Raw genomic sequence first — 17,197 nt, 5'->3', positions numbered from 1 at the left:
TTTATAGATGGGTAAAGTGGCTCAGTGAAACCAACAGGCTTCAAAATTCAATGTAAGTTCAAACTTACATTTCAGTATGAGAGCAGAGTCTCTTTGGTCTCACTGTAAAAAGTAAATCTTTATTAGGAATGGATTTTTTTCCCAACCTGTTCGTTTCAGTAAACTATTGAAAAATACCCAATCTAAAGAGATCACCAACTTGGGTTTTCTTCAAAGAACAATGTCACCTAAAATCTAATCTGAAACTCACAAAAGGGCTTCATGTAGGAATGGAGAAAGAAAAAAGTTTCATTATTTGGAAATGAGTGATATTTTAGCTGTATACAGTTTATTCACTTATCTCTAACACACCATACTTCAGACCCCAAAGCAGCCTGTTTCCTGCACAATACTAATAAATTAAACTCAAAGGGCAGTATTTAAAATATGTGGAATCAAGCAAAAGTTCAGGCGAACTGGCATTCAAATAACAGAAAACTAAAACCTTTAGGAGAAAAGGTTCTTTGGGGGCAGGGGAGGGGGACCTTTATAACAGATGGGTCAGGGTAACACCACATAAAGCCCACAAAATACTAACACCACTGGAAAAGGGATACATAGACCTTACATGGCTCTGATGTGATGCGATAAATGTATGAAGCACTACCCATGAAATCTTGGCACAGAATTTAACCTTGAATCTATCCAAACACTATTTGTTTAAGCACTATTTGTTCACCAAAAATAGAAGAGACATAGAAACATGTTAAACAATATCACAAGGACACAATCTGAAAATCAGAATGTGGGAAATTTATAAGACAAATGAAATGATCCATTTCTTCAACAAATAAATAATATAATGAAAAGAGGGTTAAGTTTTATAGATTAAAAATACTTAGCAAGACATATCAACCAAAAGCAAAGTGTGGACTTTGTTTGGATACTGATTTGAATAAGTCAAATGTAAAAGATATTTCTGAAATAACTGGAGTTAACATACATAAACTGGCTGCTGGGTGATGTTATGGAGTTACTATTGTGTTTATTACTACTAATTCTGTTGGGTGTACCAGTGACACTGTAATTATGTTTGAAAGAAAAAAGTCCTTATCTGTAAGAGACTTTTAAAGCCTGTGTCAATGAAGCAAATATGGCAGAACATTAACAATTACTAAGTCTAAGAGGTGGGCTTTACTTATACTAATCTCTATTTTTAGTATACTTGAAAATTTTCACAATGAAAAGTCAAATAAATAGTAGCAACATTTTGTGTGACAGCCATCCCCCCCAAGTTATGGCAAGACAGCATTCAATTTCCATCTAAATTCTCCCTGTTTTTCCATGATTTGCCCCCTCAAAGTTAAAACTGTGATAAGGACTGAAGAAATATGATGTGACATACCTGTAGCAGCAGTAGCTAATGTGACAAGATTCTTTCTTAGCATATCATAGAGAGGGCTGTAAAAGAGATAAAATAAAAAATTAATAATCGCATGGTTTTCCATTAATATGTAAAATATATTTTTCATATACTATGTCCCAACATTCTCTATAACATATAAAGAGGCAGATTTTTTTCCCCAGAATACATTTTTTTAAATTATTAAGTATCAGCATGTTAGTACCCAACCCCTTGTATTACTCTGCCCTCATAAAAAATTTTTACATTTTATTTCATAAGCTAACAGTAATCCAAGTGGGGAAATTTCCTTTAAGACTACTCCTTCCTTCTATATTTTATAGGAAGGGAGTCTTAGAAAAACTGATCACAAAGCTATAGAGAGAAAGAGAACACTGACTTCTCAACTACTAATTAGCTCCTGATTGTCTAAGTGAATAACCATATACTTTAGCTGGAAAATGCCACACAACAGGTCAGAATAGCTCCAGTGTGATTCTTATGAAGCCCATCAGTAACCTTAAACTGCCCAGAAATTCTACATTCCTCTTGTTGGCTCATTCTTCCTCTCCATAACACTGCTTCACAAAATCTAACCTAGTCACATCAAGCTCCTACCTACGCCTTTATATACAATGTTCAATCTGCCAGAAGCTCTCCTTCAATAGGCTCCCCCAAGTATTTAATTATCCAGCTCTCAAGTCAAATAGCACTTCCTCAAGGAACCTTTCCTCAACCCCTAAGACCTGAATCCCATGCCCCAGTACAGCCTCATGCACCTCCTTTATGTAACTCACCATGTATAATTTTACTGTGAGGAACAGTGTTTACTGTCTCACTACTCTTTAAACTCGGTAAAATGAGACACTGTGGCTCACTATCATGTTTCCAGTACCTCACAGTCGCCTGATATATGCAGGCCCAACAAATAACTTGTGGACTAAAGGATTAAATAAACATTAATAACCAATGGGGATTAAGTGGTTAGGTATAAGAACCCCAAAAGATAAGCAAACCCTCACTGTTTTTACCTTGGATCTTTCACAGAGAAGCTCTGACGACCTAGTAGTTCTCCCAAAAGATCTCCACCACAATATACCATATGCTGCTCCTGCTGATCATAAAGCTGCTTCACCATGATATACTGGCCTAGATAATGCATGACCTACATGGGAATAAAATACCACCAAGAGATTTGTCTAGTTGCAGCCCAAAATACAAATTAAATGAGGAGATAAGGTCAGTTTGTTTGCTAGAGAAAGAGATAATATATTATGAATATGATTATCAGTACTTGTGTAAGGGGTCCTACAACAGGATGCTACTGCTAAGTCACTTCAGTCATGTCCGACTCTGTGCGACCCCACAGACGGAAGCCCACCAGGCTCCTCTGTCCCTGGGATTCTCCAGGCAAGAACACTGGAGTGGGTGCCATTTCCTTCTCCAGTGTATGAAAGTGAAAACTGAAAGTGAAGTCGCTCAGTTGTGTCTGACTCTTAGCGGCCCCATGGACTGCAGCCCACCAGACTCCTCTGTCCATGGGATTTCCCAGGCAAGAGTACTGGAGTGGGGTGCTATTGTTGTCCCCAATTACTAAGTTCATCTACTTACTATCATTCTGGACACTAAGGGACCCTTACTTTTTAGAACAGCAATATACCAGTCTGATAATGAGGAAAAGGGGTGAATTTACCAGGTATCCCCTTAAAAATGTTCTCACCAGTCCAAATAAAGGGATCTGTTCTATTATTAGAAGCAATAAACTTTAAATATGCCTGGATCATAAAAATGTTTTCCAACTCTAGGGCACACAACTACTATAGATTTTGATGTGTGTTCAGTTAAGTCTTTCTGGCAAATGGAAGTACAATGGTTAATAAGCCATCAGCACTGTAAGTACATAAAACAATTTAAGTGTTTATCAAATAAAAATTTAGTCTATCTGACCTTTTCAGAGTTAACAAAATGGAAGGGAAGACACAGAAGTTAGTGATTCAAAAATTTTTAATTATCTAATTTTCCAAATGTTTCCTCCAGGTGGTAGATTTTTTAAAAAATTGTGTGTGGGTAGTGTGTGTGTGAGCGTGTGCTCAGTTGTGTCCGACCCTTTGACATCCCATGGACTAGAGCCTACTAGGTCCCTCTGTCCATAGAATTCTCCAGGCAAGAATATTGGAGTGGGTTGTCATTTCCTACTCCAGGGGATCTTCCCAACCCAGGGCTCGAACCAGAATCTCTTGCACCTCCTGCAATGGCAGGCAGATTCTTTACCACTGCTCCACCTGAAAAGTCCTTTTTTTTCAATTGCTTAATAGTTAAGTTCACTTGATGACAGTAAGAATTTTATCACAGACCACAAAACAGATCAAAGCAGCAATTTTTATCTTTAGTCCCTGACTTCCCAAGAATTATTAGATATTTGCACAAAACTTTTCCCTACACTGTTTCTATTATACAGGAATAACAATGCTCTCAGGCTCTCCTCCATCCCAGGCAATGTATCCCGGTATTAACAGAGCTCCCATATCTAATTGAATATCTAGAGAAAAGTAAGATGAGAAAGAACGTCTACCGTAAGGAAAAGGAAGTTTTACATTTATGTCTATCCAACTTCAAGGAAAAAAAAATCCACTCTAAGTATACAAAATAAGATCTTTAAAAACACTACTCTGAATCTGTACATACTACCATTCTCATTATACTATACTGCCTCAATGCACATATGATAACCAATATTTAAAAATAAAAATGAGAAAATTCCTCTTTATGTACCAAACAGTGTCAAGATTCATAATAAAGAGCTTATTGTGTAAACTGTCCAACTTTTCCCCCATAAAACAGTTTCCTGAAACAATATATACTTAATTCTGTCTTAACTCAGGCAAACTGCCATGCTACTGAAGGAGACTGCATAATGCATTATTACAACTTTATTGATATAAAAATCCACATTTTAATAAGAGTTTGGAAAAGTTTTATCAGAATTTTAAACATAAAGTCCAAAATGATACACTTAATTTAAAATGACAACGGAAATATGAGTATTCTAGAAAATCTGAAACGCCTCCAGATTTGTTTCCTAAAGCGGGAGAATGACTCGGGCATACAGCACTGCTAACAGGTGTCGGCTGCTGTGCGTGCGCTCAGTTGTGTCCATCTCTTTGCAACTCCATCGACTGTAGCCCGCCAGGCTCTTCTGTCCACAGAATTTTCCAGGCAAGAAACTGGAGTGGGTTGCCATTTCCTCCTCCAGGGGATCTTCCCAGCCCAGGGATCGAACCCGTATCTCTTGTGTCTCCTGCACTAGCAGGCAGATTCTTTACCACTGTACCACCTGGAAAGCCCTGATAAGCTTTTATGAAAAGTCAAAAGAAGCTTGAAAATTTTGTTCCTTCCCTCTGTTTAAGAAGGGTTAGATATTTACCCTACCAAATCCAAGCAGTTCAAAGAGACTAATGTTTTAATAGAGTTTTTTCCACTTAAAGAATTTAATTTGTTTTTGTTTTTAAAAAGTTATTTAAATGCTAAGTATTTTAAATAACTCACAGTCCTCAGAAGAGTATGTGACCAGGGACTTAGCCCACACCCTCTGCACTGGAAGCCAAAGTCTTAACCCCTGGGCCACTAGGGAAGCCCCAGCTTACCTCTTTAACAGTGAACATTTCACCTTGTGCACCTGCTGCTTGCAGAATCTTCAGAAGAGGCAGTTTTGGTCGTACCTGATATAAACATAGAATAAACTTGCTATTTACATTTCAATCAGAGTGGTCTCTGAAATCCAAGGGAAAAACAAACCTTAAATTTTTTTTAACAAACCCTGGTAGACATTTTAGCATCTAGTAACTACAGATGATCAGACTATTACTTGCTAATTTTCTGAAAAATCACATTTTCAAAAGACAGCATGTTCATATCCACTAGGATGGCTATAACAAAAGTGTTGGAGAGGATATAAAGAAACTGGAACTCTTATGCACTGCTAATGGGCATGTAAAATGGTGCAGCAACTGTGAAAAACAGTTTGGCAGTTACTCAAGAAGTTAAACATAGAATTACCGTATGACCCAGCAGTTCCACTTCTAGGTATACATCCAAAAGAACTGAAAGCAGGGACTCAAGTAAGTATCTGTACACCACTGTTCATAGCAGCATTATTCGTAATAGCCAAAATATGGAAACAACCTAAACACCATTGATAGATGAATGGATAAGGTGTGGTATACACATATAAGGAATAGTGACTCTGCCATCTCCTGAGTCTGATTGTGGAGTAAATCTTTAGTCAAATAATTTAATTTTTTTCACTTTATATGATCGAATTTGTTTCTTTCTTCCTCTTACAGCCTCTTAGGTTTTGTCTTAAAGTTGCTCTTATTCTAAAGTTTTACAACATCTCCTAAATGTCCTCCTAATATTTTTTATCATTTCACTTTTTACATTAAATCTCTCTCTTTTTTGTTTAAGGTTTGAGGTCTTCCTTTGTTTCCATCTAGAGACGGCCAATTAAGAAAAAGCCCTTTATTACATAAGCCACATTTTCCCTTATCAAATCCAAATTCCAGCTTTATCATAAACTAAGGTACATAATACTATATATGGCGCAATACATATGAAATAATAAACAAAATTTTTTATTTTCATGTTAAAGGAAAAGATCTGGAACAAGACACACCAAATTGGAAATAGTGTTATCTTAGGGGGCAAGAACTTTGAGGGAAGAAGGGAGGAGATGGTCACAGGAATCTCTACAGATAAAATGTGATAAGTTGAATTTTTTTATAAGAATACACTTGCTATAATTACAATTTAAAACTGATTTTTAAAGAAAACAAACTAGCTACAATGAAGTGAGAAAGAAGACAAATATATAACTTGGCCTCAAATTCTCCACTAGCCAGTCATATCCTAAAACAGGGTGGTGTTTAAAATGTGCCATTTTGAGCAATCTGTAACCTTTAAATATTTATTTAACCGATGATCAATTCAAATTTATGAGCACTGATGCTATTTATGACATTTAAAAAGTAATCTTTTCTGCCCTACATAAAATCCTAGTCAGTGAAGTCAGCTACATGCCCTGATCTATTCAAAAACTTGAAGAAAAACCGGAATGCCTAAAAATACTTTACCTGATTGGTTTGTTCTGGAGAGATCCTGCAAGCACTGTCAGATGCTGAACACGGGGCAGAGGTGGAAAGTGATGTCATTTTGGCAGTGAAGTGACGTGAAGTCTGCTGTTAAGTTTAAACGGAAAAAAAATTATAAAATATCTTCTAAAGTAGAAAATTCTCTTTAGGATATACCAAAAAAAAGCAGCAAGCAGAAGTAAAAAAGGACACATATATCAGAGCACCCTATGCAAGTGCAATATACCCTTGCTGCTGGTTCTTCTGATCACTTTCCAGTTGATTCTGCAAAAAAACGGAAGAGCATAATTAAGAGTAAAAACCATCTATACTTCCCTCGAGTGAAGTCTGCAAGAGAAATCAGTTCAGGCATGTTCCGACCTCGACACTGATGATGATGAGTACACTACTAGCTGAGAGTGAAACTTACAATCATTGCCTCCCCTGTAGATCACGTAGTTCTCTAGTATCGCCTCCTCTTTTGGACAGTGCTCAAGAGCACCCCCTAGGAGACAGATGCAGGGCTGAGGGAATTACCAAGATTAAGTAACAGGTTTAAGATTCCAAGAGCAGGCCTAGGAAAACCTCTGCAACATGTTGAAACATGTCTTGGCAAGAGACCACAGCAAAGTGAGAGTCAAAATATTCAGTATCAGTTAAAACAGCTTTTAAAATGTGCCAAGCCCAAAGAGTATATAGCAACTAAATACCTATAAAATGGGTTAAACAAAGCTGGACATACAACATCAAAGGAGAGATACAGGAATTGAAATAAAAGTAAGGTTTAATTATTTTTCACCTTTTATCTCTTGTACTTTAAAACAAAACAAAACAAAAACCCTACAGGGGTTTCCCTGATAGTCCAGTGGTTAAGAATCCAGCTTGCAATACAGGGAACACTGGTTCAATTTCCAGTCAAGGAAGATCCCACGTGCCACAGAGCAACCAAGCCCATGCACAACAACTACCGAGCCCGCGCTGCAACTACTTAAAGCCTGCAGGCCTAGAGCCCATGACGACAAGAGAAGCCACCACACACCCAACAAAGGGTCACTCCCACCTGCCACAACTGGAGAAAGCCTGCATGCAGCAACGAAGACCTACCACAGTCAAAATTAAATAGATTTCTATTATAAAAAAAAAAAAAACTATAGAGAAAGAAAAAAATTTTAAATAAACTTGTGTTTACCCTCAGAACTTTTTCTAGTAAAAAGCTGATAAAAGTCAGCGAAATTTATAAATAAAATAAAATCAACAGAGTCCGGCTTGCAGGTAACAAGACTCCTCACTCTTCTGACAAGACTTATTAAAGACAACAAAGTATAAATTCAACCCTCAGGACTTCCCTGGTGGTCCAGAGGTTAAGAACCTGCCTTCCAACAAAGGGGACACGGGTTTGACCCCAGGTCAGGGAACTAAGGTCCCTCACGCTGTGGGGCTCTGGAGCCCAGCCACCACAAGCCTACGCATCGCAACAAAGAGCCCACGACACATTCTAAGACTCTACAACTAAGATCCAATGCGGTCAAAACTAGATATTTTTTTAGTGCTATCCTAAATGAATTAAATTCAACCCTCTATCAGCTTCCCTTGTTATAAAATGGAAGTCAAACAGTACATAACTTGTCATTTTAAAGCAGCTAGCTTTTTTGTCTTAATGAATTTATGGCTGCGCTGGGTCTCCATTGTTGCTCAAGGGCTCTCTAGTTGGAGTGTGAGGGCTTCTCTTGCCGCAGGGCACAGGCTCCAGGGCACACAGGTCTCAGCAGCTGCGGTGTGTGGGCTCAGCAATTGCGGCACCATGGTCTTAGTTGTCCTCGAACATGTGGGATTTTCCTGGACCAGGGATCAAGCCAGAGTCCCTGCACTGTAAGGCAGGCTCGTAACCACTGGACTACCAGGGAAGCCCTGAACAGCTAGTTTTTAAGTGGCATTTCAAACCTATTAAAAAAAAAAACCCTCATCTCCCTGAACCTACTAGTCCTAGTCTCCAATGGCAGCGCTTACGCAGGTCAGGGACCTGGAAGCTATCCGTGATTCCTTTTTTCTCTCACCCTTGACAAACTGGAAGCTCTATCTTCAAAATAAAACGTGTCACTACTTCCATATTACTATACTAAGAAAGCCTTCCTCAGCAACCAATGCAAAGAAATAGAGGAAAACAACAGAATAGGAAAGACTAGAGATCTTTTCAAGAAGATTAGAGATACCAGGGAACATTTCATGCAAAGATGGGCTCGATAAAGGACAGAAATGGTATGGACCTAATGGAAGCAGAAGATATTAAGAAGAGATGGCAAGAATACACAAAAGAACTGAACAAAAAAGATCCTCATGACAAAGATAATCACGATGGTGTGATCACTGACCTAGAGCCAGACATCCTGGAAGTCAAGTGGGCCTTAAAGCATCACTACGAACAAAGCTAGTGGAGGTGATGGAATTCCAGTTGAGCTATTTCAAATCCTGAAAGATGATGCTGTGAAAGTGCTGCACTTAATATGCCAGCAAATTTGGAAAACTCAGCAGTGGCCACAGGACTGGAAAAGATCAGTTTTCATTCCAATCCCAAAGAAAGGCAATGCCAAAGAATGCTCAAACTACTGCACAATTGCACTCACCTCACCTGCTAGAAAGTAATGCTCAAAATTCTCCAAGTCAGGCTTCAGCAATACGTGAATCGTGAACTTCCTGATGTTCAAGCTGGTTTTAGAAAAGGCAGAGGAACCAGAGATCAAATTGCCAACATCCGCTGGATCATGGAAAAAGCAAAAGAGTTCCAGAAAAACATCTATTTCTGCTTTATTGACTATGCCAAAGCCTTTGACTGTGTGAATCACAATCAACTGTGGAAAATTCTGAAAGAGATTGGAATACCAGACCACCTGACCTGTCTCTTGAGAAATCTGTATGCAGGTCAGGAAGCAACAGTTAGAACTGGACATGGAACAACAGACTGGTTCCAAGTAGGAAAAGGAGTTCATCAAGGCTGTGTATTGTCACTCTGCTTATTTAACTTCTATGCAGAGTACATCATGAGAAATGCTGGGCTGGAAGAAACACAAGCTGGAATCAGGACTGCCGGGATAAATATCAATAACCTCAGATATGCAGATGACACAACCCTTAGGGCAGAAAGTGAAGAGGAACTAAAAAGCCTCTTGATGAGAGTGAAAAGAGGAGAGTGAAAAAGTGGGCTTAAAGCTCAACATTCAGAAAATGAAGATCACGGCATCCGGTCCCATCACTTCATGGGAAATAGATGGGGAAACAGTGGAAACAGTGTCAGACTTTATTTTTGGGGGCTCCAAAATCACTGCGGATGGTGACTGCAGCCATGAAATTAAAAGACGCTTACTCCTTGGAAGGAAAGTTATGACCAACCTAGATAGCATATTCAAAAGCAGAGACATTGCTTTGCCAACAAAGGTCTGTCTAGTCAGGGCTATGGTTTTTCCTGTGGTCATGTATGGATGTGAGAGTTGGACTGTGAAGAAAGCTGAGGGCCGAAGAATTGATGCTTTTGAACTGTGGTGTTGGAGAAGACTCTTGAGAGTCCCTTGGACTGCAAGGAGATCCAACCAGTCCATTCTGAAGGAGATCAGCCCTGGGATTTCTTTGGAAGGAATGATGCTGAAGCTGAAACTCCAGTACTTTGGCCACCTCATGCGAAGAGCTGACTCATTGGAAAAGACTCTGATGCTGGGAGGGATTGGGGGCAGGAGGAGAAGGGGACGACAGAGGATGAGATGGCTGGATGGCATCCCTGACTCGATGGACTTGAGTCTGGGTGAACTCCAGGAGTTGGTGATGGACAGGGAGGCCTGGCGTGCTGTGATTCATGGGGTCGCAAACAGTCGGACACGACTGAGCGACTGAACTGAACTGAACCAAACTGCCCATCTCTGAACTGCCTTAGTTCCTAAAGGTTTCCTTGCTCCACCCTTGCCCCTCTGGCAACTAAACCTCTTCCTTTTGTCTCCGCTTAAATGTCAGTTTATCATTGAGGCCTTCCAAAGACAATACATTTTTGAAACTGCAACTCCCAACCTCCCAGTATTCCCTATCTCCTTCCCTGATTTATTCCTCTCTTCTTCACTGTCCTTGTTATCAACCTATTATATAGTTTAATTTTTATCATGTAAGACATAAGCTCTAAGTGGGAAGGAATGTATACTTATTTGTTCACTAGTACATCCCCAGTGCCTAAATTGTCAATTATATACACAGTAGAACAGGATGGTGAATACAAATATTAGTAATAGTTTGGATGGTTTCCAAAAATGGCCCCCAGTGAACCACATCTCCCCACTGGCTATCCTACTGGAGACCACACAGAAAGGCCCTGGCCCACTTTTACCTGATTATTTAAATAATTCAATAGACATCCACAAACTGTGACTGACAACAATCTACATTTAACCATAAGGTTCTCTCCTACCATTCCCTGCCTCCTCCAAACAATCCTTCTGAATCCTGTTTCGATTTTCTCTTCTTTCTTTTTAAGCACTTCACTGCATCAAAATGGAATCCTAAAAAAATACATATTTTTAGTTTGGTTGCTTTCAACTTACAAAAAAGAAGTACATTATATGTAATTCCAGGAATTTTCCCAAATAGGTATGTGTTTGGTATATAGTTAGTTACCTGATCACTAATGATGTTATCTCCACGTATTTATCAGCCATGTATATTTCCTCTTTTGTAAAATGTTCTTATACACTTTTCAAATTGATTTTTTGTCAATCAATTTGCAATAGTTCTTTGTATATTTTTAATATTAATCCTTTCTCAATATAATGTCCTGCAAATATCTTCTCCCGCTTTTAACGTCCTTTCCATTTACTAGGTGGAAAAAAACTTTTATGGGCAAAAACTTAATTTTAATGAACTCAAATTTATATTTATCAATCTTCTCTTTTTTAGTCAATGGTCTCTGCCTCTTCAAGGTCTCATTTTCACCAACATATGGATGGCCATTTTTTTTTCTGTTCTATCTGCTGAATACTTTCTTGATTGACAGCCACCTTTGTTATGTAGCAACACGTACTGGTGTTCACAAGTTCTCTATTCTAGTCTGCTAGATGATCTTTCTGTCTATACAACTCCACATCTAATCCTTACATCTTATCATGAGTCTTGTTATCCTACAGGGCAAGTCCCTGGCCACTCCTCTTTAGAAGTGACAAGCTATTCTTGGCCCTTAACTCTTCCATACAAAATTTAGCATCATCAAGCTCCATGAAAATCCCTCCTCAAATTGTTTTCCAATCATTAACATGACATATTCCTCTATTAAGGTTTTATTTAATATCTATTAAGTCTTCAACTTTCCCTTTAGAGGTCTAGCATATTTGTTTTAAGCTGATTTCTTAAGTTGATATTCTTATACTACTGTGTTGCCTTCTCGTTCACTGTTTTTTAGTGGGTTTTGCATATGTACAGAAATAAAAATGACTTTCAATAAACATATCCAGTCACCTTGCTAAACTCATAATTTTGTCAATAGATCCTTCTGTTTTCTATGTAAATGACCATATCACCTGTGGATAAAAATGTCATTCCCTCCTTTCCAATTCTGTGCCTCTAATTTCTTATACTTGTCTTACATTACTGCTTAGGACTGTCAATACAATATTGAATACACACATTGTATCAAGCATCTCTGTCTCTGATTTTAAAGGGAGTGTTTCTAATGCTTCCCTATATAACATGTTTTCTCTATTTTTTTCTAATAGTTATACCTTACTGGCTTCAGAGGGTTCCTTTTCTTCCTCATTGAATCAAGATTGCTGGGAGAAATATCAATAACCTCAGATATGCAGATGATGACAGAAAGCGAAGAGCAACTGAAGAACTGCTTGATCAAAGTTAAAGAGGAGAGGGAAAAAGCTGGCTTAAAAGGCAACATTCAAAAAACTAAGATCATGGCATCTGGTCCCATCACTTCATGGCAAACTTATGGGCAAACAACAGACACAGTGACAGACTTTTTCTGGGCTCCAAAACCACTGCAGATGGTGACTGCAGCCATGAAGTTACAAGACGCTTGCTCCCTGGAAGAAAAGCTATGACCAACCTAGATAGCATATTCAAAAGCAGAGACATTACTTTGCCAACAAAGGTCCATCTAGTTAAAGCTGTTTTTTCCCTGTACTCATGGACAAATCTGAGAGTGGGACCATAAAGAAAGCTAGGCATGGAAGAACTGATGCTTTTGAACTGTGGTGTTGGAGAAGACTCTTGAGAGTCCTTTGGACTGCAAGGAGATTCAACCAGTCCATCCTAAAGGAAATCAGGCCTGAATATTCATTGGAAGGACTGATGCTAAAGCTGAAGCTCCAATACTCTGGCCACCTGATGCAAAGAACTGATCATTAGAAAAGAGTCTGATGCTGGGCAAGATCGAAAGCAGAAAGAGACGACAGAGGATGAGATGGTTGGATGGCATCACCAACTCAATGGATATAAGTTTGAGCCAGCTCCAGTGATGGACAAGGAAGCTTGGCGTGCTGCAGTCCACGGGGTTGCAGACAGTCGGACATGACTGAGCAACTGGACCGAAGAATATATCAAGGACAAACATGCTACTATATACAAAACGGATAATCAACAAGAACCTACATATAACCATACTCAGTATTTTGTAATTACCCATAAGGGAAAGGAATTTGAAAAAGAATATGTGTGTGTGTGTGTGTGTGTGTGTGTGTGTGTGTGTGTATCTATCTATATTTATATATATATGTAAAACTGAATCACTGTGTTGGATAACTGAAACACGACATTGTAAATCAACTATACTTCATTAAAATTTTTTTCAAAAAATATATCACAGAAGAGTGATTTAGAAAATGCTTTTTCTTTACCTATTGAAATGATCATAATTTTTTTCATCTTTTATTAATGTGATAAAATTTTGAATTTCATTTATGGGTTTTCTAATATTAAATTCCTGCTCATCTGAGATAAATCCAACTTGGTTTTGGATATTATTCTTTTTGTGTACTATTGGCTTTGATTCCCTAATACTTAGGTTAGGTTATAAAGTCTCTATGAAATAAATCTGTTTCCCACTGTCAAGTTTCTGTCTTATTTGAATGTCAGGGTTAACTGGCCTAACAGAATAAACTGTTTAGTCCCTATTTGTCTACAGTCTGGAAAAATAATTCTACAAAACTCGGATGTTCTAGTCTTTGAAAGCCTCACCTACAAAACTTATAAAACCCAGTGTTTCCTTTCTGGGAAAACTTCTAATCGCTGCTTGAGCTTAATAAATATTATTCAAGCTTTTTTCTTCTTCCATGGTCTAAATCTTCAAAATTGATGGCATACAGTCGATAGTATTCTTTTAACCTTTATTCAGTGTACAGACGCATCCTTCTATTTGTGATATTGTTTACTATATCTTATTACCTCTCCAACTTGAAAAATTTTATCGTTATTTCCTGATATCATAAATTAGACGCTTTGTTGTTGTTCAGTCACTAAGTTGTCTCTAACTCTTTGTAACCTCATGAACCACAGCATGACAGGCTTCCCTGTCCTTCACCATCTCCTGGAGCTTGCTCAAACTCATGTCCACTGAGTCAGTGATGCCATCCAACCATCTCATCCTCTGTCGTCCCCTTCCCCTCCCTCCTTCCCAGCATCAGGGTCTTTTCCAATGAGTTGGCTCTTCACATCACGGGACCAAAGAAATGGACCTTCAGCTTCAGCACCAATGAATATTCAGGGTTGACTTCCTTTAGGATTGACTGGTTTGATCTCCTTGCTGTCCAAGGGAGTCTCAAGAGTCTTCCCCAGCACCACAGTTCAGAAGCATCAGTTCTTCAGCACTCAATCATTTGTCCATGATTACTGGAAAGACCATAGATAGCCTTGAGTATACGGACCTTTGTTGGCAAGGTGATGTGTCTGCTTTTTAACACACTGTCTAGGTTTGACCTACAATTAAGAGACATAAAATGAAATCTCTCACCATGATGGTGAATTTGTCCACTGATCCCAGGGTAGTTCTACCAATTTCACTTCATCTACTGGAAGAATTTTTAAAAAACTATTTACTTTACTTTTTTGGCCACACTGTGTCTTCTGTACTGTGCATGGGCTTTCTCTTCTTCGTTGTGATGCCCATTTCTCTTCTCACTGCAGTGGCTTCTCTTGTTGCCGAGCACAGGCTCTAGGCGTGCAGGCTTCAGCAGTTGCCGCTCTTGGGCTCTAGAGCATGGGCTCAGCAGTTCTGGTGCACATGTTTAGTTGCCCTGCCGCATGTGGAAACTTCTAGGACCTGGGGTTGAGCCCGGGTCCCCTGCATTGGCAAGCAGATTCTTAAAGCACTGGATCACCAGTGAAGTCCTATTGTAAGTATTTTTAACCTGAGGCATTCACATTTCAAACTGCTATATCTCTTGGTGCATTCTTAATATATAGTGATTCTCACTATGTCATGATTTTTATCTTTAACTGGTGAATTGAGTCCATTTACTGTAATTGATATATACAAATCTGTCTCTATCATCTTAATTTAGCATTGCAATTTGTCTTATTCTTCCTTTTAATATGTTATTACCTTTCTTGAAATTGCATCTCTGTCTTCCTGCTAGTAAGACAGGCACTTAAGCACAGTATCATTTGGACTTTGAATTCTGGAACAGAACTATTTTCCTCTCTATTGATTCTTCCTTTTCTCCTTCCCTCTCCCACTCACTCTCCCTTTTTTCTTTTGCTTTAGCCTTTACCACAATAAATGACACCAAGATATCTGATTACCTTTACTTCATGTATCTCCTGTAACATTTTCTGGATTTGAATCACTCAGTACTTATCTAGAACTGTTTTCAGTGTGGGTCTTTAGGTGGCAAGGCTTCCAATACTTTATATACCTGAATATACCTGTATCATGCCCTTCTATTTAAACTTGGTTAGGTATAAAACTCTGGAGAAGGAAATGGCAACCCACTCCAGTGTTCTTGCCCGGAGAATCCCAGGGACGGGGGAGCCTGGTGGGCTGCCGTCTATGGGGTCATACAGAGTTGGACACGACTGAAGTGACTTAGTAGTAGCAGCAGGTATAAAACTCTTTAGTTTCCCTATGAAACCCTGAAAAAACTCTTGTCTTTTTGCATTTATTGATGCTGTTCAAAATGCTAATGTCAATTCAATTTTGCTTCTTTGTGTGTGTGATCTGTTCTTCCTCTCTGAGGTTCCTCTAATTTTCTTTAGCTGTGATACTCTTAAATTTCACTATAGTGCTCCTGGTGTTGTTCAGTTGCTAAGTCATGTCTGACTCCTGGCAACCCCATGGCTGTACCCACCAGGCTCCTCTGCCCATGGGACTTCCCAGGCAAGAGTACCAGAGTGGGTTGCCCTTTCCTTCTCCAGGAGATTTTCCCAACCTAGGAATCAAACCCGCATCTCTTGCATTGCAGGTGGATTTTTTACCACTGAGCCATCTGGGGAGCCCAAGAAATGAGTTTTTCTGGACCTCTCATATTTACCACTCTAAGAAACCTTTCCATCCAGGGACTTTGTTTTCCCTTTGTAATTTTAAGAGAGCTATTTTCCCATTATTTCTTCAATACTTCCTCCATTTCATTTTTTTTCCTCTGCTGCTGCTGCTGCTAAGTCACGTCAGTCGTGTCCGACTCTGTGCAACCTCACAGATGGCAGCCCACTAGGCTCCTCCGTCCCAGGCTAGAGTACTGGAGTGGACTGCCATTGCCTTATTTTTTCCTCTAAGAGGCCTATTATTCAGATGTATCTCTATACCTATTCTCCTTATCTTTTAGCTTTTCATTTATATATATATATTTGTCTTTTTCCCCTTTGTTCTGGGATATTTCCTCACTCTCGAATTCTAATTCGTCCAACTGTATCCATTGCATTGTTTCACCCATTTGATGCGCTGTTCAATGTTTCAACCACTGTATTTTTAAGCCTGCTATTGCTGCTTGGTTCTCTCAGCCTCTGCTTATTCTTGTTTCAAGTTGCTAATATCATCCCTCTTTCTTTCAGAACGATTATCTAACTTTAAACCCTTGATCTATCTCTTCTATTATTTCTGTTCCAAGAAGCCTATACATTGTCCTCCTCTTGAAATACCTGTGCTCTTCAACATTCTGTTCTTTTTCCCTAGAGGACAGAAGCTATTCTAATAGGTGAAGCAGTACAGAGAAGACCAAATTCCACTCGGTATCAGTCACAGTAAACTGAGTAAGGTAGGAAATAAGCACTAAAGCAGGAAATCCCAAGCACCAGAAAACCACGATTACTCTCCACCCCGTACAATCACTGCTCAACCAAGGATTCATCTTTTGTTCCCCAGAGAGATACAGCATTATGATAAGGATTTGGGGAGACCTAAGGATTAAGCACTGCTGTTAATTAAGCTAGTGGATGCAAATGGAATTCCAGTACAGCTATTCAAAACCCTAAAGGATAATGCCATCAAGGTGCTGCATTCAATACATCAGAAAATCTGGAAGACTTAGCAGTGGCCACAGGACTGGAAATGGTCAATCCTCATCCCAATTCCCAAGAAGGGTAGTACTAAAGAATGGCTAACCATCAGACAACTACACTCATCTCCCATGCTAGTAAAGTCATGCTTAATATCTTGCATGCTAGGCTTCAGCATTATGCGAACCAAGAACTTCCAGATGTCCAAGCTGGGTTTAGAAAAGGAAGA

General features: G+C 39.0%; 1 protein-coding gene across 6 annotated transcripts in view; it reads right to left on the bottom strand.

The window, feature by feature from the left end:
- Positions 1-17,197, bottom strand: part of MDM4 (MDM4 regulator of p53) — a 51,209-nt gene that overhangs the window by 23,256 nt on the left and 10,756 nt on the right. For 4 of the 6 annotated variants that reach the window (XR_008714731.1, XR_008714732.1, XM_055581721.1 and 1 more), the window contains 4 exons: positions 6,511-6,615; positions 5,026-5,100; positions 2,413-2,546; positions 1,385-1,440 (listed from right to left, as the gene is read on the bottom strand). Coding sequence is in view for 4 of the 6 variants with exons in the window: in XM_055581721.1 (XP_055437696.1) it covers positions 1,385-1,440; positions 2,413-2,546; positions 5,026-5,100; positions 6,511-6,588 (343 nt within the window). In the remaining 2 variants the exon portion in view is untranslated. Of the gene's footprint in view, positions 1-49; positions 103-1,384; positions 1,441-2,412; positions 2,547-5,025; positions 5,101-6,510; positions 6,616-17,197 lie in introns of those variants that run through there. The other 2 variants (XM_055581724.1, XM_055581722.1) reach the window with 2 other exon arrangements.

The sequence above is a fragment of the Bubalus kerabau genome, chromosome 5 (genome assembly GCF_029407905.1).
Source record: "Bubalus kerabau isolate K-KA32 ecotype Philippines breed swamp buffalo chromosome 5, PCC_UOA_SB_1v2, whole genome shotgun sequence".
In the NCBI taxonomy this organism is placed as follows: domain Eukaryota; kingdom Metazoa; phylum Chordata; class Mammalia; order Artiodactyla; family Bovidae; genus Bubalus; species Bubalus kerabau.
The sequence above is the reverse complement of the archived record's forward strand: the minus strand, read 5'-3'. Positions and strand labels throughout refer to the sequence as shown.